Source organism: Apteryx mantelli, chromosome 2, assembly GCF_036417845.1.
Source record: "Apteryx mantelli isolate bAptMan1 chromosome 2, bAptMan1.hap1, whole genome shotgun sequence".
Classification (NCBI taxonomy): Eukaryota; Metazoa; Chordata; class Aves; order Apterygiformes; family Apterygidae; genus Apteryx; species Apteryx mantelli.
Window position 1 is genome coordinate 132,128,931 of NC_089979.1, and position 25,738 is coordinate 132,154,668.

The window sequence follows — 25,738 nt, forward strand, 5'->3', positions numbered from 1 at the left end:
GTTAAATCTGTTTTTTCAGTGAAGAAAATAGATACTGTATAAGTGATCCTCTTTCACTTTTGGATTTCAATCCCATAGACGATATCTGAAGAAGATTTTAACGTGGGTATTGTCTTGAGAGATTCAGATGTTGTCAAGAGAATTTTTCTGAATAAAAATGAATATAATTATTGTTAATTACAAAAAAAATGAGTTCAAGTATTCCTATTCTAGTACTAAAAACAGTAAGAGCTAGTTAGTCATCTGAGAAGGATGATAGTCACATGTGAAAAAGCAGGTCCATGCTGTAACCTGGTATCACTCGGAAAGACCTCTTAAATTAAAGAGGATGCTTCAAGTGACTAGTTGTGACAAACTGGGACCTAGTGGGAGAATTGGTGCAGTTGGTCTGACTTGTTCTCTGCTGTTCTGCAAAGGCAGTAGCTGGGTTCTGCCAGAGCTTCTCTTGCTGTGTGCAGCTTCAAGTGTATGGTATCTTCTGGAGACTTCAAATGGAGTGAGAGTAGTAGTGTAATCATTCAGAAGAGTTGGAGTGGGTGTTGGAGGATGGTTCTTCCCATCATTCTCACTACTCCCAGGTCAATTAACAGGCCACTGGAATCTACATCTGGAGAGCTTTCAAGAAAAGTAAGAGTACTCTCTTGGCTTCTTGCAGGGTTTGCCTTGCTCTTTTGAGCTTGGTCATGCATAATCAGAGCCAAACAGAAGAATTTTGTTATCTTTGTGATAGCAACAATTGCCTACTGAGGGGAGGTTTGAAAATAGCTATGTGTGTTTTCCACCCATAAAACTGTTGGATCTTCATTACCTCTTTCAGAGTACTTTGAAATAAGACACTGTGTTGGTCACTGTGGAAATTTTTACCTTTGGGTTTTCTCAAGGTCTTGCTCAAAAAAAAAAAAAAAAGTGTACCTTTCCTGTGCTATGTTTCTCTGTAAATTTTGTAAATGCAGTGTCATTGCTGTGGGAGACTACTACCAGAACTTCCTAAGTCTCCATACTGAGAGGTATTTGATGTGTGTTTTGTGTGCCTCAGTGAGAAGACTTGAAAGGCTCACGTGAGATTTTTTTTCCTTTTGTTTTTATTTTAAAAAGACTAGTCTGTACATGTAGAATGCACTGTGGAGTTGTACCTCCATCTGAATCCAAATTAGCTTTCAAATGCAAGGAGCTTTTAGTGTGATATTTCACTGATCACTGAGCATAGCTTTTTACTTAAATTATCACTAGTAGACAAAATGTATCAAAAATGAGGCAAAGAGGCAGTGCATTCTAACCATTTTGTGTTTGCAGGAATACACAAAATGTGGAAAATGAAAATGGGAGCTTCCCTGTGCCTCTGTCCTCCGTGAAACCTGCAAGTGCCACTCTTAAAAATTTGGTTCTGTTTCTAGGTGACTGTAGAAATCCTAATCTCTTTCTCTGTACAGACGAAAGATTTTCAGCTGCAAGCGGTAATGTTAAAACTTTTTTTTTTTGGTCAGGGATACGAGCTGCTGGAGCGTTTAAAATGCTCGCAGTGTATACGTGTGTTTCCTTTCAGAAGCTTAGCAGGCCAAAACTTTGGCCCGGAGTCAGAACAGTTGGAAGTTTGCAGCCTACAGAACTAATCTGAGGGGGCTGCCACTTGGCATAATCAAGTTACATATATAAAGCAACCTACGAGTTATGTTGTTGTTTTTCACTGGTGTTTGGTGGTAGTCTGAGAAGTTCCTCGTTTCCCTGGATTTACTACGGTACTGCCTGTTGTATTTCCAATATGTTATGCTTCTGATGAGAGCAGTAGTTAAAATGTTTTCCCACCTGAAAATCTCCATCTCAAATTGAAATTCACATAGGGTGATTTTCCCGCTGAGCTAGATTTGGCACTTCTCAAACTGTACTACATTTATTTATCTATCTATCTATCTATCTATTTATTTATTTAAGGGAGCTTGCTAGCTTCCGGAACTAGGAACTGAACAATTTAGGGAAGAAGGTATAATCAGTGGAGCATATGTAGGAGAGAGTATAGGGCAAAATAATTTTGAAAATGGTTAATTAACAGGAGGGAAAATTCCACGCTTTTTGTTTAATTGATGTGTGACTTGTGAAAAATCTAGCTTGCCAAATGGTATTACCAAAATTTGGATAATTTAAGCTCTCGTATATTTGTTGGTACGTTGCTGAGTAATAAATATTTGGATTGCTAGGATGCTGGAACTAAAATAACATCTACTACTAATTTTAAAATATCATTTGAATATTCACTGCTTAGCTTTGCAAGAAGTGACATTTGGTAGCTTTTCTGCCAAAGCATATTCAGTCTTTCTCATGTTAACTTGCATATTGGTCGTTGTTTAGACTCTGTTTAGGCTTATTTACTGAACAAAATGTGCCAATCATTCAAAAAGGAAATTTTAGTCCTTTTAAAACTACTAATTGAAAAAGTTCTAACAAACCCAGAAAAGTAATAGAAAATGTCTTGTTCCAATTACCTTAACTTTTTCTTAAAGTATTGTGACATGCAGTTATCTCCAAGGGATTCTTATGCTTACCAGGTGGTTATTTAAAAATAGTAGTAAACTGTGTTGTAAAATTGGATTGTAGTATTATATTTTCCAGGTGTTTTAGATGTTAAGCTGAAAATTATTTTTACCTGGACATATTAAATGCTAGCTTTTAACTTGCTGCTTGATAAACATATAGAACTTTCTTCCCATTAGTCATCTGGGAATACAGGAATCATAATGTGGTTAAAGATGCTATCCATATGCATTTTGACATAATGCTGGTCATGCTCCAGCTGTAGACTCTTTATTTCTGGCCTTTTAATTTTCTCTGATAAGCTAACAGCACCTTCTATGGTTCAAATACTGTGTAGATATTCTGAATCTTTGCTTAGGGTTCATAATCAAAATTGGATGTGTGCGCTTGTCTGTGAGATGGTGCTGGGGAGTTTCAGCTTGCCTACATCATTTCATGAGAATTTGCAGTACGTCTAATTGATCCATGATGGTCTATTTTGACTTGCTCGTAGCTGCAATGCAGAGGCATTGTTTTTATCTGTGTGTTTTCCTCCATATTTTATTTCTCACAACAAAGTAGGAAGCTAAGCTTCTTGTTACATAGGCAAAACTTGTATTGTCAGTCTCTACAACTGATGCACATTTCTGTTAGCTGCAGTGTGTTCTGTCTCCCTCTAGAATGATCGATTAAACTTTAATGATCCTTGGAGGGATTTAAGCAAAACTCTACCTTTCTATGCCTTGTATTACAGTGATGGGAGCAGTAGGCCTTGCACAAGAGACCTTTTCTTTACTGCTGCATCTTCTTTTTTCTCTTCTTACTTCAGAATCTCTGGGAGGCAGCAGAGGCGGGAAGGCCGCTCCTTATGCAGCATGCAACGGCCCGTTTCATCGCCCTGAGGGATGGTGGCTGCTCACAGGAGAAAACATTACTTTTTCTTCTTATTTATTTTTTTTGCTATGTGCTGTGGGTGTCACTTGTGAAATTTTAACAGTTAATTATCTATGTGAAAGTCATACCTGGATCAAGGGGAGAAAGCCCTTAATCCCTTTGCACATTAAAGTTCTATCTAAAATATAACAGTGGGCATTTGAGAGTCAGTTTGAAAGCCAACACAAGTATGCACAAGTCCAATAGAATAGTGGTTTATAAAAAATCTTGTAAATTCAAAGTTAAGTTCAGACAAGAAGTGCATGATCTAGGATAAATCCACTGGACTGTGGACCCTGGTGAATGGAGTCTGACTGGCTGACTCCAGTAAATTACAAAAAGTCTTTGTCAAATGAAATATGTTACAACTACTGAAGAAACTTTTCCCCCGAAACAGATGAGGATTGAAAGGTCATAGATGTAAGTTTTTTTGATTTAAAATGTCTAAATACATGGTTAGTTAATTAGGAGATAAATGAGAACAACTAAAAGAGTTTTCCAAGCATGTGGAATGCTTAAAAGATCTAAATATTTTTGTAAATAATATATAGCAGTGGTTTTTAGGCTGCCTGGCCCACTGCCTTCTCCTGAATTTACAGGAAGGAAGGGAGGAGAAATCCTCATCCCTCTCTCTTTACGAGAGAGGAGTCAAGAAGAAACACTCAGCATTTAGGCCTCTGAGGGTATAGTATTAATGTTTGTAACCAAAACTCCAGATCCAAAATTAGAAAGAACTAAATAACTAGAAACAGATGACACTGCTTTAAGTATTCTTGGATAAAATACACTGCTGGCTCTTTTTAGAGGGATATATTAAGGCAAGTTGTGCTGAGGAAATTATGAGTATGAACTATTAGAAAATACAGTGCTGAATGCTGGGGATGGCTCCATAGCAAAATTTCATGAACTAGACAGTCCCTGGAACACGCACTTTAAAAACCAGAATGCTAACTTTTCTGAATAAATGTTTCAAAACCTAAACATTTTCCATTATATTTGTTAACCTAAATGAAATGTGTTTTCTCTAAGATTTATCTTTTGATTCTTGCATGTTAAATTAATTTACAGCTATTAGGCTATTAAATCTGCAATGTATTGAAGTAATCTTTGTGGAGGTGCTTAAGACAGTTAATGAAGCTAATGAAATTTTACATGATTTTCCTAGTGATTGCTTTTCCTTAATCAGAAGACTCTTGGAAAGGGGACTTTTTTTTTTTAATTCAGTAAATGTTAATCTTCTGTTAAAAAAAAAAAAAAGTAGGGAAAAGGTATGCGTATGTAAATAAAACACCTCTTTTTAAACCTAGATTCATAGTAGTTGTGCAACAGATGTGACCACACTGTATTGGTATGTACAAAGATAATTGAAACCCTCTGTAGTCGCTATTAAAAATGGATAAATGCTGTATTTCCAAATCACGATGAAATGGAGAAATATGAAGAATTTTGGAAAAAGTGTGTGAGAAAGGGAATGGGAGGGAAGAAAAGAAGAAGAGGAAAATACTTTTTGTGTTGCTTGAACATTATGACTTCTTTGCCAAGACTTTGACACAAGCTTTGTCAGAAGTTCTTTGCCATTTTGGAATCCCAGCCTGAGAGAAATCATAAAAGTCCTGAGCCTGCGGGGGAAAAAACCTATATTTCTGCATTTTAACGGGTATTATTTCAGTATTTATAGTAGCAGCTCTTTGTTTTTAGAGAAACATCCAGTTTTGTAGATACTACTGGATATGCTTTTGTATTGCTAGCAGTTTTCCTCTCTGTTTTCTGGATGATACCAAATACATTCCTTTTTTAATATTGATAATTTGAACAGGAATAGATTTCAGTTTCTCTTTTTGTATAAATGGGTTTTCAGTGCAGTAAAAAGGAAGCTGAAGAAATGAATTTCAAAAATAGTGATTATAATTTTTTTTAAATTAAGGGAAGATGCAGAAATAGAAATTACTGTTTCTTTCTCCATATAATACAATGAATGTATTTTGGCTTGACAGTTTTTCTTTGCAAGGACTGAAAGATGGTGAATGATTCCTATTTGAGTAAGAAGTCTTTACCATTATAATAGTTAGAGCTATGGTACTCTACTAGAAAGGCAAGCTGTAATCAACTACTTAGCTGTTACTGAATTACACTTATCTCCACTTTGCCTGTTTAACTTCCCATAAGCATGCTAAGCACCTCTTTAGAATGCATTGACCTCTAATTATTTCTTGCTTTATGTATCCCTTAGCCCACACTGAAGAAATAAAAAATATTCCTATTGGTATACAGTATAGAATGATAGGACCTGGTTTTGTGTTATTCATTGAGTAAACAGAATGAAATTTTAACACCTTTATGTTCTCCAAAAATCAAAATGCTGTGAGTGATGATTAAATTTCATGTGTTTTATCATGTAAAGTGATATTGATGAAACTGCTTTTAAATAATGGGCCCAACTCACTACTGCAGTAGGGTGCAAAATTGCATTACTCAAGATTTTAGCTCTCTGATTGCCAAGGTGCAAAAATTCTGGACATGCCATAAGCTGTAGAGCGGTCTAAAATCACAAGAAGTTGCATTGGATTTGTGGGATTTGTGCAGTGGAACCTGTGTGTTAATATAACTACATTAATAATGTGTTCCTGCTTTTCTGATGTCAGAGCATGGTTGGTGGAAAAGCTGGCTTTATGCTCGAGCGAAAACATTCCACTTTCTTTTCACTGGAGGAATTTTTAGCCTGGCAGCAATAGCATTATAATAACTGCCAGCTGCTCACTTGGCACAAAAGGGCCTAGAACCGGGAGGGAGAACCTGGTGCATTATATGTGTAATTTACTTTTTCTTTAAAACTTGAAGGTTTAGGCCTCATAAATACCTTGATCTGGTGTTTGATCGCCTTTGTACACATCATTCTGGGAGTAGGCATGTGGAGCATAGCTCACAGATTTTAGTTTGGAGTACATTAAAGTAATTTCCAACAAGATCAGAAGAGAAATTATTCTGGGAGATTCATCTGTGAGTGGGTGGTCAAGAAATGAGGAAAGCCTTTAACATTAAGCAGATGGACCTCCCTCATTTAAGCAGTATTTTGGAAGATGCAGGTTAATCATCAGCCTAAAGATTGGATAGTATTGGCATGATTTTCACGTCAAAAGAGTAAGGATGAATGTCCAAGATATTTGTGATGTAGAAACTCGAGAATGGAAAAGATATTTTCCTGTATCCTCAACTCCAGGTGTGTCCACTGCTTTCTAGGCAATGATATAACAGAAATTAAATCTGGAAGGGTACACAGGAGCATTAGTTGTACCTTTCTCCACCTGTAAACTCACATCGCTGCAAGACACAGAGCACTTCTTGACACACAGTTCCACTTTACTCTTTGATATTTTTAAGTTTTAAGGCCTCAAAACTACAGTATTTCAGAGGAAGAAAGCATGAAAGATTTAAGGACATTGTTAACATCTTTTTTTCCAAATCCTTGAGCCGTGTCTGGAAATGGACCATATGGAGCAAAATAACTAGCTAGTCCTGATGGTCTCTGCTGGTCTGATTTTGGGGGAGAAATTTCCTTATGATTTTGTAATCAGTTTGACCGTAAGTGTCTGAGCAACAACTACTGACTGGGCACTCAAGCAAATTAATATACTAGAAGCTCTCATGGTGGACAACCTCCAGTGAAAGCAGAGAAAATTGAAATCCAAACCATTTCACCTGCTTCCATGAGGGAAGGGAACAATTTCCTTTGTCCTTAAGAAGTCTTGGGGTCTGCATGAGAGTATTCATGACATGAGCCAATACTCATTGGACTGGTGTTTGGGAATTCAGAACTCAGTCCCTGCCTTTGAGTGGATATGTGACTTGATTCAAGTTTCTTAATTTGCTTCCCAGTTCCTCATTTAAAAAAAGTGATTCTTTCTTTCTTGCACTCTTTCTCTGTGTTAAATAGATTCTTTGGAGAAAGAGCTGTCTTACTTGAAGTCCCATATAATAATCAACTGATGAGTCTCTGATCTCAGCTGTGGTATTACTGTGTTTAGTGTAATGTAAACAAATGCTGCCTTACTGTAATAAAGCACTGCTTTAATGATACGTTTACTTAAGAGATTTGGAGCAAACCTGGTCTATTTTAAATGAACAGGAAGGCAATGTTTTGATTAAAAACAACAACAAAAAGCAACCTGCTGTAGGTATTTCAAACTTCTAGTTGGGACTTGCCACATCTAGGGATTGTAGGACACCTTTAATCCCTTCTGTTTGTAGCATGGACTAGAGAGTAAAGCAATGAAAGAAATGGAAGAAAGATAGAAAGGTGATGCAATTTAAGAGTCTTCCATGCTGGCCCTAGACAGTTGCTGGAAGGAAGTCTTTATTCTCTCTTCTTTCTTCCCCTCCTTGTTTTGGTTGCAGAGCAGGGGTAAGATTTGGTCTGTGCGCCTTCTTCCTGCCACATGTGCACAGCACTTGCAGTTAATGAGAATCTGTGGGGAGGTGATTCTTTCTCTTTCCTTTATGCTTTTGATACTACTTATTCTGCCCTCTCCCACCCCCCAAGGATGTACAGGGAAATGAAAGAAGGAATTTAGCCAAACTTGCAGGCTTTTTTTCCTTTCATGTACAGCTGTATATGTCTTGGAATATTAAGATTTGGTTCCTCTCGCCTGCCCTTCCACTAACGTTCCCTCACATTTTTGTGGTTCCCAGGCTTCTCAAACAGAAGTTTGATCATATGTATGTGATCTGCTTCTGCTTCTTACAGATTTTCTTGGGCAGAGAGACTGACCAGCCACATCTTGTTTCATGGAGTTGCTGCCTCAGTTGCTTTGAGTGACAGAAGAAGAAACTAGCTTCTCCACAGGTTGAGTGTGGGAAGATTATTTCTCTCTGCAGTGCCACAATAACAGTGAAAGACTGCATTTTTTTTTCATGCAAGTTCTTTTCCTCATAAGCTTTCAGTGCCCTATGCAAAATAAATGCAGCTTCAGAAAATGCCATCATTAAATTTGTGCCAACTTGTCTCAGCAGAAGCAGCAAAACTGGGACGGCTCTCTGAAGACTCTAGCTCTCTGAAACAGTCGATTCAGATGAGGTTGTACCTGTAGGCAGAATAACATTAAGGAGCCCCTGTATGTTTGCCTGGGACTATATGTCCCTCATCTGTGGATCTGACTGTTCCTAAGGGCACTAAATTACCACTTGCCAAGCTTTCTTTTCAAAAAACAAATACAAAGAACAAAGCATAAAATTAGATCTCAATCGATGTCAAAATTTTTATATTCAAAAATTTAAGAGTGAACCAGTTTTATTTCTTTGTTTTTAATTAGGTTTTATCCCCTTTTCCATCTGTGGGGATGCACTGTTCTAAAGTGAGCCCTGCTGGATGAGGTAAAGCTGGAAGTGTTGCACACTAATGCCTCCCAATGACCAGTTGAAAGCAGCACACCATGTATAATTGTAAAAACTCTTCACCTCCCCTGCTCATAATATCATCGTTAGATCATCTTCTTAAGTAACTATTAAACTTGCCATGTAGCAGCCAGCAAGTGTCTTTGTGTTATATTCTCATTTAACCTTGTGCAGTGGTTGCATACTTACCAAGTGAGGAGGAACAGCTGCATCATTTTAAAAAGCATGTGCATGTAGCCAATAGCTCTTGTATTTTTAACACAGTAATAAGAATTCCATAAAAGCTGAAATAATATCTAGTGTACTGCTAATCTTAAAATAAAAAAAGAGTTTTGGTGGAAATGTCAATGTATATAAAATTCTATCTACTATTGTATAGTAGCCAAAAACCCATCAATTTGTTGTTGTCTGAAGAGCAAGTCGTGTTTTTTAAGGAATGTATTCTGAGAACGTTTAGATTTTTTTTTTTAAATAATATTCTCTGTATGCACCTACGTCTTTGTATTTTCTTCTTCTTCTCACAATTGTATTTAAAAAAGACCACCATAAACCAATTCATTTCTGGGCACCAATAAAAAATAAATTCTATTTTAAGGGACAACCTAAAAGTCTAGGAAGTATGCATCACTTTCCAGAGTTAGTGTTTTTAGTTCAAGGTCGGACAATTGATCTTTAACCTGCTCTGGATAGTTTAAAGTACTTGTTTAATGCAGGGGTTGTCTGCTGTTGTCAGTCCTTTTGTATGTTTTTCTTGGTAGAACTTAATGAGATTACATATATTTTGATGAATAATTGCTGCCATGTAAATTTGCCACCTACCTACAGTGACTCTTATGAATATTTGATGATAATAAGTAGTGGGAACTTCACTGTGATGCTCAAATGTGCTTAAATAAGAAGCAGCACAAGAATAGCTTTTGTTCTGCTTTTTGGCTTGTGGAAAAAACATATGACACATATATGTATTAGTAGTTGGGCACATCTAAAATACTTATGTTCTTAACACTAGCAGTTTAATTTAAATCATAATTCCATCTCTTTGCGGGGGAGGGGAGGATTCAGAAGGGGAAGACACATTTCTTTACCATCTAGATTTCTATTTTAACTTGGGGCAGGGTTGGCCGGTTGGTCTCATGTTTCTAGCTGTGAATTAGCAGTTGAGAAAAAGGAAAAAATGCAGTGGAATATATTTGTCATTTTGCAGATGCAGCCATGTTCTTTTTCAAAACCTAAAAATAGTATCTTTAGATCAACATTTTGCAGACTTCTGTGCAATGTGTTCGGTCTATCCAGTATCCCCATATAAAGCCTATTTGTCTAAACAGTGCTTTTCTGTCATAATGCAAATCATGCAATGTCTGTCAATAGCAGGCACCACTTTTTATCGTCCCTTCACCTGGTTTCTCCTTTGTAGACAGTGTAATTTGTTTTGCACCTTGTATAGTTTTTCAAGACATTCTTATGTGAGGCTGGTATTGAAAATCAGATGCCTGATTTAATTGTATTGAACTGTGATAATTTGCTTTTGTTTGCACATTTGAAAGTTGCTACTTTCATTATCTAGCTTGCTTTAAGCAGCGTATTCAGAATGCAAGCTAATGTTTTCTAGTTACCATAGCTTTATTTATTTATTTATTTATCTATTTATTTATTTATTTTTCTGAGACTTGCAGGGCCTGGTACACAGCTATGTTTTTCCTCACTAAACTGGTATAGCAACACAAGGAACAACTCTGTTATTCATAGTTGTTAGACTGTTTTTGTACTTTAAATAATCTGCAATAGTAGCTACTAGAATTATTTTTTCCAGTACCTTGTGAGTATTGAGAGTGCAAAATCTGTAAGTTCATTAATGCTGCTCTTTATAGTATTTTACTTGAAAGGCAGTGCTTTACAGAACTTACTTTTCTTTCAGGGAATCAGTTTCCTCCTATTGCAGCTCAAGATCTTCAGTTTGTTCTGAAGGCTGGATACCTTGAAAAACGCAGAAAAGGTAAGTTTAATTATCTTTGGGAAGAATATTTAGTGTACATTATATATTGGAGAGTTTGTGTGTATTTAAAATCATACACACAACATTATACAGGAGTGATAAAATGAAATAGAAGTTGAAATGTTGAAACATTATTATCCAAAAGAAAGAACAGCAAATAGTTGCTACTGTAGTATTAAAAGAAAATCTTATTTCTTTATTGACTAAAAACATCATGCTGTGAAAGTCCAGTGTCAGCCATAATTCAGAGACTTTTGGATATTTTTGAAGAAAACATTAGGAACATATGCAAAAGTGCCATATGTTGACTTCATGTTTCAGTGAGCATCAAGATTTATTTTCCTTCAAGAGGGCAAATATTGATCTCAGCTTTAGTTCAGTCAATATTTACCTTGATTCAATAAATCTTATATTGTCACCTTAATACCCACTTAATGCAGCAACAACTCTAGGAAATATTTAGGAAGTTGTTCATAATTTCCATGTATTTAATGGCACACACATTTTCTTTTTATATGATTTCAAATTTCCACTTGTTTTCTCACCTCCAATTTTTACTTAATTTCCTTCTCAGTGTCATACTTTTCCCCTCCTTCATATCCAGATTTTGTTTCCTTTCCTTAGCACTTTTCCTGTCTCCTCTTCCCTCCTCCGTCTTCCCTCACCCTTGAAAAGAGGTAACATTTGTGTTTAATAATGCCATAAAGTGTTATAACACAAATTATATTAATTGCAGACCACAGTTTTCTCGGCTTTGAATGGCAAAAGCGTTGGTGTGCTATCAGTAAGACGGTCTTCTATTATTATGGAAGTGACAAAGGTAATTATAATAATTATGATAAACTATTAAAATGATCTTCTTTTAATACACAGAAGAATATGAAAGCTTTAGTGGAGTTGGAAACTGAGAAACTAAAGTCATTTTGAGAGAGCCATGAACCTTTTAAAAGAATTGTTGGCTCTTAAACAGTGCTTTGAATTTTAAAAAGTGTAAGTATCTGTAAGTGATATGCCTATTTTCAAAAGCAAGGAAACTGAGGAAGAAAGATTAAGTTACTTGTAAAGCTACTTTGTGTGCCAATAAGAGCTAGCTATTAGGTTTGATAGTACTCTAGTGCTTAATTAATCTACTGGACAGCAAATGCTTTTTCTGTCCAAAGGGGATTTTCATTTTAAAACACCTTCTAGCAATTACTCCTTCTGAGTTCTTTAAAGAGTGGTTCTCTCCAGGAAAATGTTAGTCTAAAAACTGCATAGTGGAGTTCCATGTTTCTCTCTAAATTGTTTATGTTCTGAAAAAGATATAAATGAAGTAATAAGTTTAGCTAAAAGTCAGTTCTGAAGACTAGCTTAGGCTAGCTTCTGAAGGTGACTTCTAATGACCAGTTTAGAAAGAATCTGAGATAAACCTTGGGATATCACTTTGAACTTTCAAAACTGACAATCAGATAAAACATCCTTTTAATTTTATGCTAAGTGTATTTGATATTTAGGGGTAAAACAAGTGATACAGAATTATTTTTTAGTAATTCTTAGAAGAGCAATTATGTCTTTTTTTCCAAAAATATTTATTTCTGATAAACCTTAAGCTTTTTTCTTCTGCTTATGTTTGTGTGACTTTACTTGAGATTAGTGCAGATAATTTTATCATATTAATCTTAATTCAGAGACCAATTTAATTTGATACAGTTTGTTTCATTCCTTGATATGCTGATTCATTTAAACTCATCCTGTCTTTAAAAATGAAGTAGAAATAAAGTCAAGGTGTTACCATATCTCAGTTACTTTGGACTTTTAAGCCCAGTTTTCAGCTCACTGCAGTTTCCTCATGTGCTCTGTTTCCAGAGATTGGTTAGTATATCTGCTAAGTGCTCCCTTTTTCTTCTTTATCGCTTCCGTGAAATTTACAGCTTGATCAAGCTTCAAAAATAATCTTTCTTCAAAAATTTTAAGGAGGTGTGGCATAATACTGACTTGTCAATCGTCATTTTCTTCTTTCTCTGGAAAATTATCTCATGCTGTTTGTTTATGTATGGTTTTCCAGTCCTAAGTTCTATATTGTCTACAACTTTTAAAATATCTAATTTTTTGTTCAAAGTTTATATTGCTAGTTCTAAAAGACTGTTCTGGGTTTTTAAATCTTCTTTGGCTTTTCATCTAATCTTTTTTGCAAAAAAGTCAATGGCGTTTTTGCATATATTTTTGACTTTTGTCTGTGTTAATGATTATGCTTTCTAGCCTATGGTTTTTGGATTAAGGCAGGGAAACTGCCCATCTCCCCTTCTTCCTGCCACTTTTATTTTTCTTTTGTAACAACCTGACTATCAAGGCTATGTTGTAATTTCTAATGTCTATGCTGAAATTTAAAATACGTGGAAGCACATTCCCTAGCACCATGGAGTTAGTGTCCTATTAGGAACTGATTGTACTACTCTGTGGAATAGCTTGTCTTTTGTTTGTGGCTCTAGGGACAAATGCTTTGGCTTATACATTTACAGCTTTTGAAGACTTCAGATTTTGGGGGGGAAGATCCTTCTGTTTGTAACCTAATGATGTGGTGGAGGCACTTAGTCCATGGAGCATCTTTTGGGAATTATACAGACATGGATTGACTCTGAGCAGTAGCTCATGGAGGAAGCAAACAAATCAGATACTAGAATTTCTGTCCTACCTCCAGGTGTCCGATGCTGTTAGTGCAGAAAAATGAGCACAGCATGATGGAAACATGTTATCTTCCAGATCTAGGATGACCAGGACAGTTACTCCAGAGCTCGCGTATGAGGAAGAAAGCCTTTTTTTGTAGACTGATCTGAGGTATTTCCCTCAGCTTTCTGATGCCATAGTACAAGAAGGTACCCATTCCAGTGCAGAAGCAAATTGCCAGCATTGCCCGGAAATGGGATACCCTTGATTGCTTTAGTTCCATGGCAAACTAGTTTGGTAGTGAAATTGCGCTGTCACCCTGGTGGTTGTGAACGTAGGTACTGCTGTTTATTACGCTGTTTAGCTGCAGATTGTCAGCAAGGACTAGGTGTGTGGGGAGTGAATCCCAAGGAGGTTTGGCATTTATTTACTGGAAGAACCTGGAATTCTGTTCACTCGCACTGCTATGGCCAGCCATAGTACCTGCTGTAGTATGCTGTAGTGTCGGGGCCTTTCTCTTTTGCTGTGACCTTTGATGCTGTACCAGCTAACTTGGGCCATGTAGAAAATGCAGCTGTGCTCTCAGCAACTTTAGGGTAGTAGTGAAGTGTGCATTTGGATGGCTTAATGCAAATTGCTGCCACCTCCTGAATTGTTTGGATGGCAGCTGTCTAAATGATGTTGGTCTGCCCTCGTCTGTGCAATGTCTGCAGGCATTTTCTATCAGCTGGGTCCTGGTTACTGACAGATTCCAGAGCTGATTTGCACAACAGGAAAATTTCCCCTTGTCAATGTGAACCCAGTTTGAAAAGAGACAAGGGAGACGAGGGATTCCATATATGCTCACATTTATGCTACATGTGTCAACTTTAATGAGTAATTGAGTGCTAGTGTATATGTTTTGTGGAATGTAATGCAGAGGGGTAGCAGGGATTTCAAGTTCCTGCTTGGTTTGCTTTGTGTTGGGTATGCTTTTAAATCTGGGACATGTAGACTGCTCATCTGTGAAGGATATTTTGTATCTGGTGAAATGTATATTTTGTTGATCAGGATTTGATTTATATGCTTAAATATCAGTGTAAGTGTAGCTGACTGCTAAATTTGAGGGTATAGGATGCCTTTTTATTGGATTGTGCAGATCTGTTCTTTCCAAAACACTTTTAATTCTTGTAACTTTCTGTTTCCTACATTTGGGAAAACAGCAGGTATAGTAGTGTATAAAGCTCACAAACACATGTAAGCAAAAGTTTCAGAACCAGTTTTCTAGACCTGCTTACTGTTATTGAGAGGTACAAGACCTAGTCAGGCAAATACAGTACAAGCTAAAGCTTGTGAAACTAAAATAAATGAGACTGTTGTGGGTGGGGGTGTTCATGCAAAAGAGCGAGAAAGAGCGAGATTACAAGCATCCTTTTAATATTTGTGGCTAATGGCTACTGGCTAATGCATGTCTCATTTCCCCTTTTCTTCCCCCTTTTTGTGGTATATTTGGTGCAGCACTGGATAGTGAAGTGATGTTTTTTATCCCTGAAATATAGGCAAGTCTAAGAGAATCATCTACGTTTTTCATATTCAAGGATGTATGGGGTAGATGAAGGAACAGGACTTAAATCTTTAACCTAATTAAGTGGCAGAAGTAGATACTGCACGTGTGTGTCTGTCTGTGCTTGTGCTGGAATGTTCATTGCCAAGATATGGCCTGTAACATTGCAGAGAAGCATTTTCAAATGTCAAAGCCAGCCTTGATTTCCAGGAGCTTACCTGGCCCCCCTTTTTATAGTCTTTCCTTTCACAAGCCTTTTCCAGTCCTCTTTTCTTTGTTTCCCTGCCAACAGTAGCTTCCTCACCTGGGTACCTTGTTTGCACATGCACTGTTCTTCTCTGTGATCTGTCTGGCAGTACTGAGATACTTGGGCACCTAGGTGGTGTGGCTTGCCCTTTGGACCTCAAAGTGCATGTAAAGAAAGTTAATTTGTTGCTTTATAAATAAATGAATTAATGTCTTAATTACTTTTTCCTCACTAGACCACAATTTTATATGCCCTCCTTTCTCAGCAATCTGAAGAGATCAGCTAAATGTTTAGCAAGACAGTAACTGATAACATCATGGTAACTTTTTTCCCTGTTAATGGATACTAAAAATTTATATTCATTTTTATAACTTGAAAATGGTACTACATGCCTGCCAGTAGCACAATGCTGAAGAGAGGAATAATTCAGAGGTCTTTTTAAGTCTCAGTTCATAGACATTTTTTAGCAAGGACATAATTCTGGAAGTCTCTTCTGAATGGTGAGATAGTAATGGGCAGGTCAGTGGATGCACTACTTCCATTTATGCAAAAGATATGTAAATATATTCACATATAAATACATAGTTTTATATACATACATACATAAACTTTTTTTTTTTTTTAAGAGCATGATGACTGAACAATATTAAGGAAGAGGAAAGCCGAGTTAGAGCTGGATTTGCAAATCTCTTCTGCTACATCATCTAACCAGGCTACTAGAATTCCTGCTCCATGCTAGGCTTACACAATTCTCCTAGGAGTGAGGAAGGGTGCACAAGCCCAATGGCTAGCTGCTGATGTATTGTCTGGCTGTTAGCTGCAGACCTTCTTCCCATAATTCTCCACCTCTGAACAAACACATGATAGGAAAGACAAGAAAAACTCTTTCAGTTTTGACTTTGCTTTTGACAGAATCCATGATCTAAATCTGCAGGAACTGTGAATGCTCAATAGGACTTTACCATAGCAAAGTGTGATGGCAATCAAAAGGATCAATCTAATGAGTACTGAGGCTTCTGCTGTGAGAACGTTAAATTCAGATCTCAAGAGATACAGTTGTTATAAATAGTGCATTATAAAGAAAAGCAACCAGAACAAGAAAAGATACCATGACTTGGTCAGCAAGTCTTGATTCTCCCTGGTCACCCATGTTTTGGTTTGTAATGCTGATTTAGTGATTTAGACAGATTAAAATATCCTCCTGAATCAGTTTGTTCACACTGTTCCTCTTTTAAATCCTAGAATTTTATTCTGTCTGTGGCTATACGTTTGCAATACTTGTTGATTTTAAAGGGAGTTTAGATGTGCAAACAAGTAGTTCCAAGTTTCATGAAAGTACAGGTTTGTATAGGTCCTTAAGTAATGGGATCCTGATTAGAATGTCTGAACGCAGGATGCTACAAAACTGTAGTAATTAAGTTTTTCTAATTAAAAAAAAAAATCTGAAAAGCAAATGATCCTTACCAATATACAATAAAATATTGCAGATTGTCTGGTCCAGCAGCGCATCTCTGGGAAGAGGGGAAGGTGCTGCTGTTACTTTTTTTATCTTACCCTAATCAACAGGTAGTGCAACTTAAAGCATTTTCAGGCTGTTAAATTTGTGTCCAGTACTTTAAGATTTCCTGGTATCTTGGTGGTTCACAACTCCTGGATTGGTTAGTAGGTTCAGTCAGTTCACTGGGACAGGTGTTTGGCCCAATGACGTACAAGTCTGGCCTCCAATATAAGCAATTTAAGCTGTTGCCCTAAATAATGTGTTTCAATCTTTGCCTCCATTTCTTCATTTTTTTTTATCTAAATTTTTCAAAGGTTAAACAAAAAAGTTTATTGCATTTCATATTCACTATCTAAAAGAAAAGAATTGCTGTGCATGCTCCAAAAGCTGGAAAAGAAATTACCATTTTGGAAATACTGACATTTACTATTTTTAGAAAGCAGACATACTGCATATGGGAAAGTATGTGAAAGTACATTTAGCATGAAGCCATGTAAACCGTAAGATCTTAGAGCCTCATAATCTCAAAAAGACGAGAGTTAAAGTATTTATAGATACTATTAGAATCTATAAATTATCACTCCCTGAAATCTTTCTGTTTGCCTTCAGTTCCTTTTGCCTGTCTCTGTAACTTCTTTCCTTTATACTATCAGAGTCCTCTCTGTTCTTCAGAATGCGTTAATTCTTTTTACATGTGCTATTAATATGGTCACATTGCCTTAGGCCTCAAATTTACAACCCAATCATTTCAAGACCTGGTTGAAGGTTTATCCTCCTTTGTTTTAAAAGTTCCCATGGACTCAGTTATGCAAGACTACTTCAAAACCCTTTTTTCTGTGTTTCCCTTGAGATTTTCTTTTCCTAATATTGGCCCTATTTCTGTTGTTAACAACATTTCACTATTTTTGGGATGCATGAAATTTATATGGAAGAAAACCATTTAAAGCAGCGCTCAAAATTCATTCAAATCTGTATTTTCTCTATTTAAAATATTCCTCCAATCTTATTTCTAAAATGTTTGTGTACTCTTTTTGATATTTTTTTTAATACCTAGTGCCTGACTATCTGCTCTGTTCTACTGTTTTTTTACCATTCTAAATTCGTGATGCAAAATGATCTCCAGAAGCTCTTTTTTTTTCCTGATATATTCCTGATATGGGCGAAAGGGTAGATGAGGAGGAGATGAGAGTAGCAAACAACTCATTCTGAAATGAGATATGACCTAACTGGGGGGGATCTTATCAACGTGTACAAGTATCTGAAGGGAGGGTGTCAAGAGGATGGGGCCAGACTCTTTTCAGTGGTGCCCAGCGATAGGACGAGAGGCAGCGGTCACAAACTGCAATACAGGAAGGTCTGTCTGAACATGAGGAAAAACTTCTTTACTGTGAGGGTGACAGAGCACTGGAACAGGTTGCCCAGAGAGGTGGTGGAGTCTCCTTCCTTGGAGATATTGGCGGTTGGATTAGATGATCTCCAGAGGTCCCTTCCAACCTCAACCATTCTGTGATTCTGTGAACTGTGAAAGAACTTATGCTTGAAAATGTTCATGTTCTTTTTTTGTTTTTACAGGATTCATAGTATTATACTTTTGCAATTCTGTTCTGTGTTGTTCTGTGACAACTTAAGGGCTTCCTGTTGTTAAATTGCAAAGCCCCATCTTGGGAAAGTAAGAAGCAACAAGAATATTATCCTTCTTCAGAAAAGTGTGTTGCATTCATATGTCTCTCCCTTAGCCCTTTCTAATAAGTTTTTGTATGTTTATCTAGGAAAACCCTGCGTCTGATTTGTGGATTTAAAATGAAAGTGAAATCTCTATAATGGAACTGTGCTCCCTGAAGCCATTGACACTTAAGGGTTCTGCCATTAAAAATGACTATGTCTAATTTTTAGACTCAAAGTAAAGTCCAGACATTTTAAGGTTTCTTAAAAATCAAAAGCTATTTAACTCTTACTAAAGCACAAAATATTTAGAAGATATTTCCAATATAAAGCATAGAATTCTAATGTCAATTAAGTGCTTGCAAGCACACAACAGGCTTTTCTTTGGTGGAGATACTTACTTTGCAAAGATTAATATCCATGCTTACCTTTATATGCTGTGAGCTTCATCCAAAGTTCACGGAAGTCACTGTGGCACTAATTTGTAATAGCAGCTTTTAACTGAAAGCCCATGTTTCGTTTGCATGCCTCCTTACCTGAAAGCCTTTGCTAATAAATGAAACTGAGGTGATCATTGAGTCATCACAAGATGGTCTTGCCTTCAAGCCTGCACCTGACTATTGTGCCTGGCCATGTTGCTATCATGTATTACAGTCTGCCCGTGGCAGTTGGGTAATGCATTGGTCTCAGTCCTTCCTAGAAAGGTGTGTTCTGCAAGAGCAGCTGGGATTTGTAGGCCACCAGCACTTATCACCATCAGTGCGTGCAGCTGAGCTGTAGTTGTCCTGTGTCCTGCCGTTCCACACTTGTGGAGCTGTTTCTCAGGACACACTAGGTCTTCTCTCTGGCTTGACTGCCACTGGCAGCATGGATACATACTAAGAGTCTTTCTTTTAACTTTAATGGGTTCTGGGTCAGGGCTGTGAAGTGTCCCAATGTCTTAGAATTTCCTCATGCTCTACAAATTAAGCATGTGCATAATGCTACACTGGGCTTTCATCGGGGTGCTTTACTGCACAGACAATTAGAAGCAAAAGCAGCGATGTTATAACTAGTCTGTTGTTATAAAGATCACTGGTAGAAGATAATAGCAAAGGCTGTATTTTTTGTTGGTGCATGTAAGTAATTTTCATTAGCACTGGAATGGGGTGTTTGGAGAGATAAGACAAAGATAATATAAACAATAAAACAATCAGATGCAATATGGAAAGCATGCACTGTGTTTTCATTTTGTGCAGAGTAGAACGTCTTTGTATTTTAGTTGTAATGCTCTTTGAAAGAACTAGTACCAGTATGGAGATCGTCTGAGATTAACTCTGTAAAACTGTATTACCATGGAAAGGGATCGTCCCTGTGACAGAGAAATATTCTCGGAAATATTCCAAGAGACTAAATTTGAATAACTTGCCTCATTTTTATCTTGACAAAATGGTTTTACCTTTTGAACCTAGTGTTTGTTTATTCTGTCTGCGTGTTGCTATCTTCTTGGGTTTTGATAAACCTCCAGCATGGGAGAGTGAGAAATTAATGTGTTTCACTTCATCTTCTCCCTGAGGTCATAAGTGAAGGAAGAATAAAATTTCTAGGCTGAAATGAATTTCATTAAAAGGGGACCTAGTTAACCTATTGCAGGTTATTATTTCTAATATCTGCCTTGGTGTGATTTCATGAATTTTGCGTCTGTGTGCTGTTTGATATGGGGGTGGAAGATTGAGTAAACATAAAATATTAGTACTGTGTCACAGCACTCAATGAAGACATAGTAAAACTTACTGAGGGGGAAGGGACGAGAAAGAGAAAATAGAACATTATTCTGTGCCCTGAATTTGTTCATGTAATTCCATTATTTGGTATTTACTTGCCCTGGATGAGAATTCATAAACGGGGAAGCACAGAGAATTTGTGACTATGTGCATGTAAGTTTACTAGTGGAGTTATTTCTTTGGTGACTGCCCTTACATCCACTGTACCATGATGTCCATGTTGCTATGTTAATCTGTTTTTTGCCCTTTCAGGAGTGAAAAATAGATTTGCTTTTCTATTAAGTTTCCAGATAGGTGACAAAATAATGTTGAAAATTGTAGTTTTTCCTATTTTATCCACTGTAGAAGCTTTCCCTTTTTGCTGACCTATATAAGCAGTGGGTGCTTGATTTGCACCGAAGTTATGTTCAGCAATACTTAAAGTGCGGTTGTCACTCATGGTTGTTAATTAATACTTTTTCCTACTGTGAAAAAAAGACCTTACTTAATACTATTTTGTTTTGTTGGCATTTGCACTTTGTTGCAGGAGGCCTGAGCAAAATGCAGCTGATGATGACTATCTTGAGTGCTGCACTGTGGTCTACAGAAATCGCAAAACTGGATTACTTTTATTTTTTGTTTTGTTTTGTTTTTAATATCCACCAAAACATGCCAGAATACACAAAATTGGATGTAGGCATTCATCTGAAGAGCTCAGAATAAACACACAGGTGCCGCTAGCCCAACATGCAGTATATTTAAACTCAGGCCTGTTCTAAGTGATACTTTTATAAACCAGAACCTTTAAGACTGCAATGTAGAATTGTCTTTAAAACAGCCACATGGCTCTACATAATAAACTGTGGTAGGGCTCAGCGCTTTAATGGCTAATTAAACACTTGCTGCATTGAGAAGAATGCTTTTGGAACACATCTGAATTTACAGCAAAACTCATTCTGTGCTTTTACTGTGTGGAAAGGAGGCACATCTGGGAGTGGTTGGGCAAATGTGAAGAGAAGCTTTTGCAATTGCTTAAAAAGAAGTTTAAAGTTTATTTTTTGAGTAAAGCAGTTAGTTTAAGGAGGGAACTCAGCAAGTTCTGAGCTAAACAAGTTTTCCCATTGGTTTACTGAACCTGAAAGAGACACTGATATATAGGAAGCTTGTCTTGCAAGTTCTGGTTCTTGGCTTTCCCTAGATACAAGTGTCATAACATGCACTTCTTACTAAATAAGACCACCATCTGCAAACACCTCCCTGTGGAATTCCTTAGGCATCCTGCAGAAAAATGTACTTTTATGTACATCTTCCTTTAAAATAAAGCTTTATCTCCAGAAGTATCACCTAATCATTTTGCTAAAACCCCCCTGTTCTTTGTAAAATTCATGAAATAGAAAACAAAATCTGAATAAATGATAACCTGCTGAGCCACTTACGTTCACTGTTGTAAATGAAGCTCTAACTTTGTTTTTTATCTCCAACAGACAAACAACAGAAAGGTGAATTTGCCTTAGAGGGCTACACCATCAGAATGAATAATAGCCTTAGGAAGGATGCAAAAAAAGATTGCTGTTTTGAAATCTCTGCTCCTGATAAGCGCATTTATCAGGTTGGACTTTTTATGTCGACTTGAAATTAAATTGATAAAGCCGTTACAATTCCAGTTACTGAATTAACATTTCAGTAAAACAACTTTCACTGACACCTTAATGAAAAAAAGAAACCCTCGCTTGCTTATACTGTATAATCATATATTAGGAAAAATAATCTGATTGAAAAAAAATATATATGTGTTCAAATATTATCTTTTTGGACAAGAACAAGGAAATCTATCATCTTTATCTATTGGTCATTTCAATGTTGGTATTTTAATATCTATTATATAGTATGTCTGCATGATTTCTTGGATGAATTAAATAGTAAGAAAAACTTAAATAAAATATATATCAGTGTTAAATACATATTGTACTGGACATAGCTTTGCAAGAAAAATCTAGGTAAAAGCACATATCAGCTGTGCAATTCAGAGATCTATCAGCTAGACCTCAATATGGAATGTAAGTTTAATAAGTTTTAAATATCTGAGATTGCAGTTGAAAGCCAGTTAATTAAGCTGTCAGGTAGCGTGTTGGAGTCTGACAAGAACATTTTTAAGAAAACTGTACCCAGCAGTCTAAAGAAATTCATGGGTGTCTTCTAATTGTCAAGGGCAAATTTTGTTCATCAGTTCTGGCTTTGACATTGATGAAGAGAAGCAGCTTTTTTCTGCACAGCTGCCAGCTGCTGATCAGAGTTTCAAATCCATCATCCTCTCCTTCAATTACGTAAATTTGTCAAAATTAGCTGTACATTATAAGAAGCATCCTTGCAAGAAAAGTACCAGAAGACATGAAAAGAATTACTAATGGTTCCTTGAGGAAGTGACAAGAATGTAGAATCCTTCTATTGCTAATAAAATTATAGTTGCATTTTTATCATTACTACTACTTATTAATAAATATTTAATAGTTTACAGCCGCCACTCCCAAAGAAGCAGAGGAATGGGTACAGCAAGTCAAATTCGTAATTCAAGGTAAGCCAGTTAGTAAAGCAGTAGTCTTCATGATCAGTACTGCTTAGGTATGGTTGTTCTGTCCATTAACAGATCTGTCATGTTTGTATATTTAGTATTTCCACTTGTCCAAGTTTTGACTTGCAGGTCCTAGTTCTTGATCGTGTTGTAACTTTTACATGACTTTCCTTGTTTTGCAAGATTTTTGCTTCTTTCCAAGTATACTGTTTAGCTTGAAAGCCCTCCCTGATGAACACTGGAAGAAAATAAGCAGAATATACTGTAAACACCAGCTTGTAGAAAATGAATTTAAATATTTGAGATCTGATAGTCATTTATTTTGCAAGAGCTGTATGTAAAACTTTATTGATTGACTGATTGATTTTCAATTGTAAATACTATGTTTTCATTTTGTATAAATTTCTGTTCAGGCTTTCTTTTCTAGTAAATGTTAACTTTTTAAACTGCTATTATATAGACATGGAGTCTAATACTATTCCTGAGGAGGAGGCAGAGGAAGAAGAATATGATGATGTTGCACAAGCGAGCAGTGAACCAATAGATGATAGCATTTATGAAGAACTTCCAGGTATTGTTGATATTTTTTTAATATGTGCCTTGTGATAATTTCTTCTTCTCCACTTCTAGCTTGATGAGTGGCTGAAAGTAAGTGGGCAAAGTAACCTGATGAATAAGATGCATTCAAATTTCAACTTTTGCTATAACGTTGAAAGAAAATGTGTCTTTAACTGGGCCTGAGTGAGAACAATTCAGTTTTCTTGAGCAGGGGCATAAAAATTGTGCAGAAAGTGTAGAAGTGGTCTCATGGGACTTTTGGCTCATTAACATTGTCTCTGGTATGTAATTTTTTTTAATTAAAAAATTGACTTACCTTACAGCTTTTTCCACCAACTTGCCCATCGTTTTTTTTCTTTGTTCATTTTGTCATTTGTATTAAGCAGAAGTTGTCTATCACTTCATACATCATCAGCTACTGCCTAATACATGGTTTTATAATCCTGCAACAAAGCATCATGTTGGTTTGGAAGGACCCCAGAGATGAACTGTAAATAAAGGCAACAACAGGATTGTCATTATTTTGTTTCATATCTTCCAGAATGACTATGATTATATAGCAACTTCTTATTGTGGGCTTTTTGATATGGTCAAATGATTATACCCCTAGACGATGAAGAGTACTTTTCAGATAGGAAAAAAAAAAAAAAAAGAGAGAGAGAGCTTGCTAAAAGCTGTTGGAGTTGATTATAGACATTCAGATGGTAGGAGTAAGGCTTTCGTTCTTGCTTATATTTTAATAAGATATGTAAAAATGAACTATCTGGTTACCATAATTTAAAAAATGACATGTAAGGGTGATATGACAATAAATAACAACTTTGTACAAAATAATATTCTGTCTCTCTTGCTGTTTGGGGCAGTGCAACTATCAGCAATAGCTTGAGAGGAAAAATCAGTCACAGCCTGCGATGCTGACTAACCTTATGCATCTGTTACATTGAATGTTATATCCTTTGGAAAAAAATTTTTAAAGTATGCCTTGGTTTTATTTTTAGGGTCATTTCGGTGAACTAAAGGAGCAGATAACATGAGTGGCTGATGAAAATGATTATCTTAAAATTGCAGAAGAACTCATTTGTTTAAGAGCTGGTCAGCCTGTATACCTGGAGAGGTTGTTTTTTTCCATTCTTTGAGTTGTGCCTAGACTAGTCCATCACATAGGTGCATGTTCTGCAGAAACTGGGTGCAGTATGCCATACATGCTGAAAAACTCTTTTGCAATGACTACAAAATTTACATTACAGGGCTAAACCTTATAGCTGGAGGGAGGCAACCAAAACCTATTGCAGTGCTTTTTAGATGCTCAGGCTCTTACAGGAGAAGGTCTTGTATGCTTGTTTATGGTTTAATTAATTAATGAACATCTAGGTGTGTCCTGGGATAAATTACTCTTTCCTGAGCTTCACTTGATCTCACCTGTTCATTTGAATCTCCAACAGTAAGTAGATCTGTAGCAGTAACACATGGAATATGACTGAAGGACAAGCATTAAAATACTTAACTTTGAGTTTTATCTTCAGAGAGCTGCAGACTTGATGAGATTCTGCGACAGTTTAGAGTATTTTGACTTTTATGCCATATTTATATCAGTTTTCCAGGAACTCTTGTCTCCTAATGTGACAGATAAATCTGAAAGGTAACAGAAGAGCTGTCACAAAGAGATGGTAGCCCTTCTGTTATTCAAGAAGTCTAGTTTCAGTTTTTTATTAAATAACATTCTTTCCCTATGATCTTGGAATGGTGCTTCAGCTTTATGTTGTGAAGTAGGGATTATCCTTCGCTTATCTTATGCTTTGTCCGTCTTGTCTATTGAACTGTAAACTTTTCAGGAAGGACCATCTTATCTTGCACAATGCAGTCCATATTATAATATTGTGTTTGGTATTTGAGTAAAGAATGTTTGTATAAGAAGGTGGATTTAAAACGAGGATATGAGAATTTTTGCATAGTTTTGAAAATTAGGATTCTGAGGAAAACTGTAGCAGTAATCAGCACTGGCTGATGCTGTGTTCACTAGCTATCGGATTGCTTTGCTTTTTTTCTCTTGTGGCAGGAGACAGTGTAGAAAAACAAAATTTCCAGCCGGGAACTGAATAGGTTCAAACCAGTATCCAGAATGGTAACAGTCTATTAGCCCATTCAAAGCTTAGATTTCAGTGGTATTAAATTTGTCCTGTCTGCTGGCAGGAGGAATAGGTTGGTAGTGGGAGTGGATACAAGGAAGTGTGGGAGAATTAATCTATTGATCTATTAAGTCACTTTTTTCTTTAATAGCACATACAAACTCATATTTACCACAGAAGTATCATTTCCTTGTTCTCAGCACTAGTAAGAGGGTTTAATAAGTGCTGTGGTTATTCAGGTAGAGTCAAAAATGTCAGAACTGCCAAAGATTTCCCAACTTGGAAACCTTCCTTTCAAGATTCTTCAGAAAAGGAAAGTTTAACTGTTTTC

The 25,738-nt window shown here is 36.5% G+C and overlaps 1 protein-coding gene across 1 annotated transcript in view; it reads left to right on the plus strand.

Annotated features, from left to right (window-relative positions):
* The window catches only part of SKAP2 (src kinase associated phosphoprotein 2), a 124,296-nt gene that overhangs the window by 61,582 nt on the left and 36,976 nt on the right, over positions 1-25,738 (plus strand). The window contains exons 5-9 of the mRNA XM_067291578.1: positions 10,742-10,819; positions 11,556-11,639; positions 21,639-21,763; positions 22,663-22,726; positions 23,184-23,294. Coding sequence (XP_067147679.1) covers positions 10,742-10,819; positions 11,556-11,639; positions 21,639-21,763; positions 22,663-22,726; positions 23,184-23,294 — 462 coding nt within the window. The remainder of the gene's footprint in view (positions 1-10,741; positions 10,820-11,555; positions 11,640-21,638; positions 21,764-22,662; positions 22,727-23,183; positions 23,295-25,738) is intronic.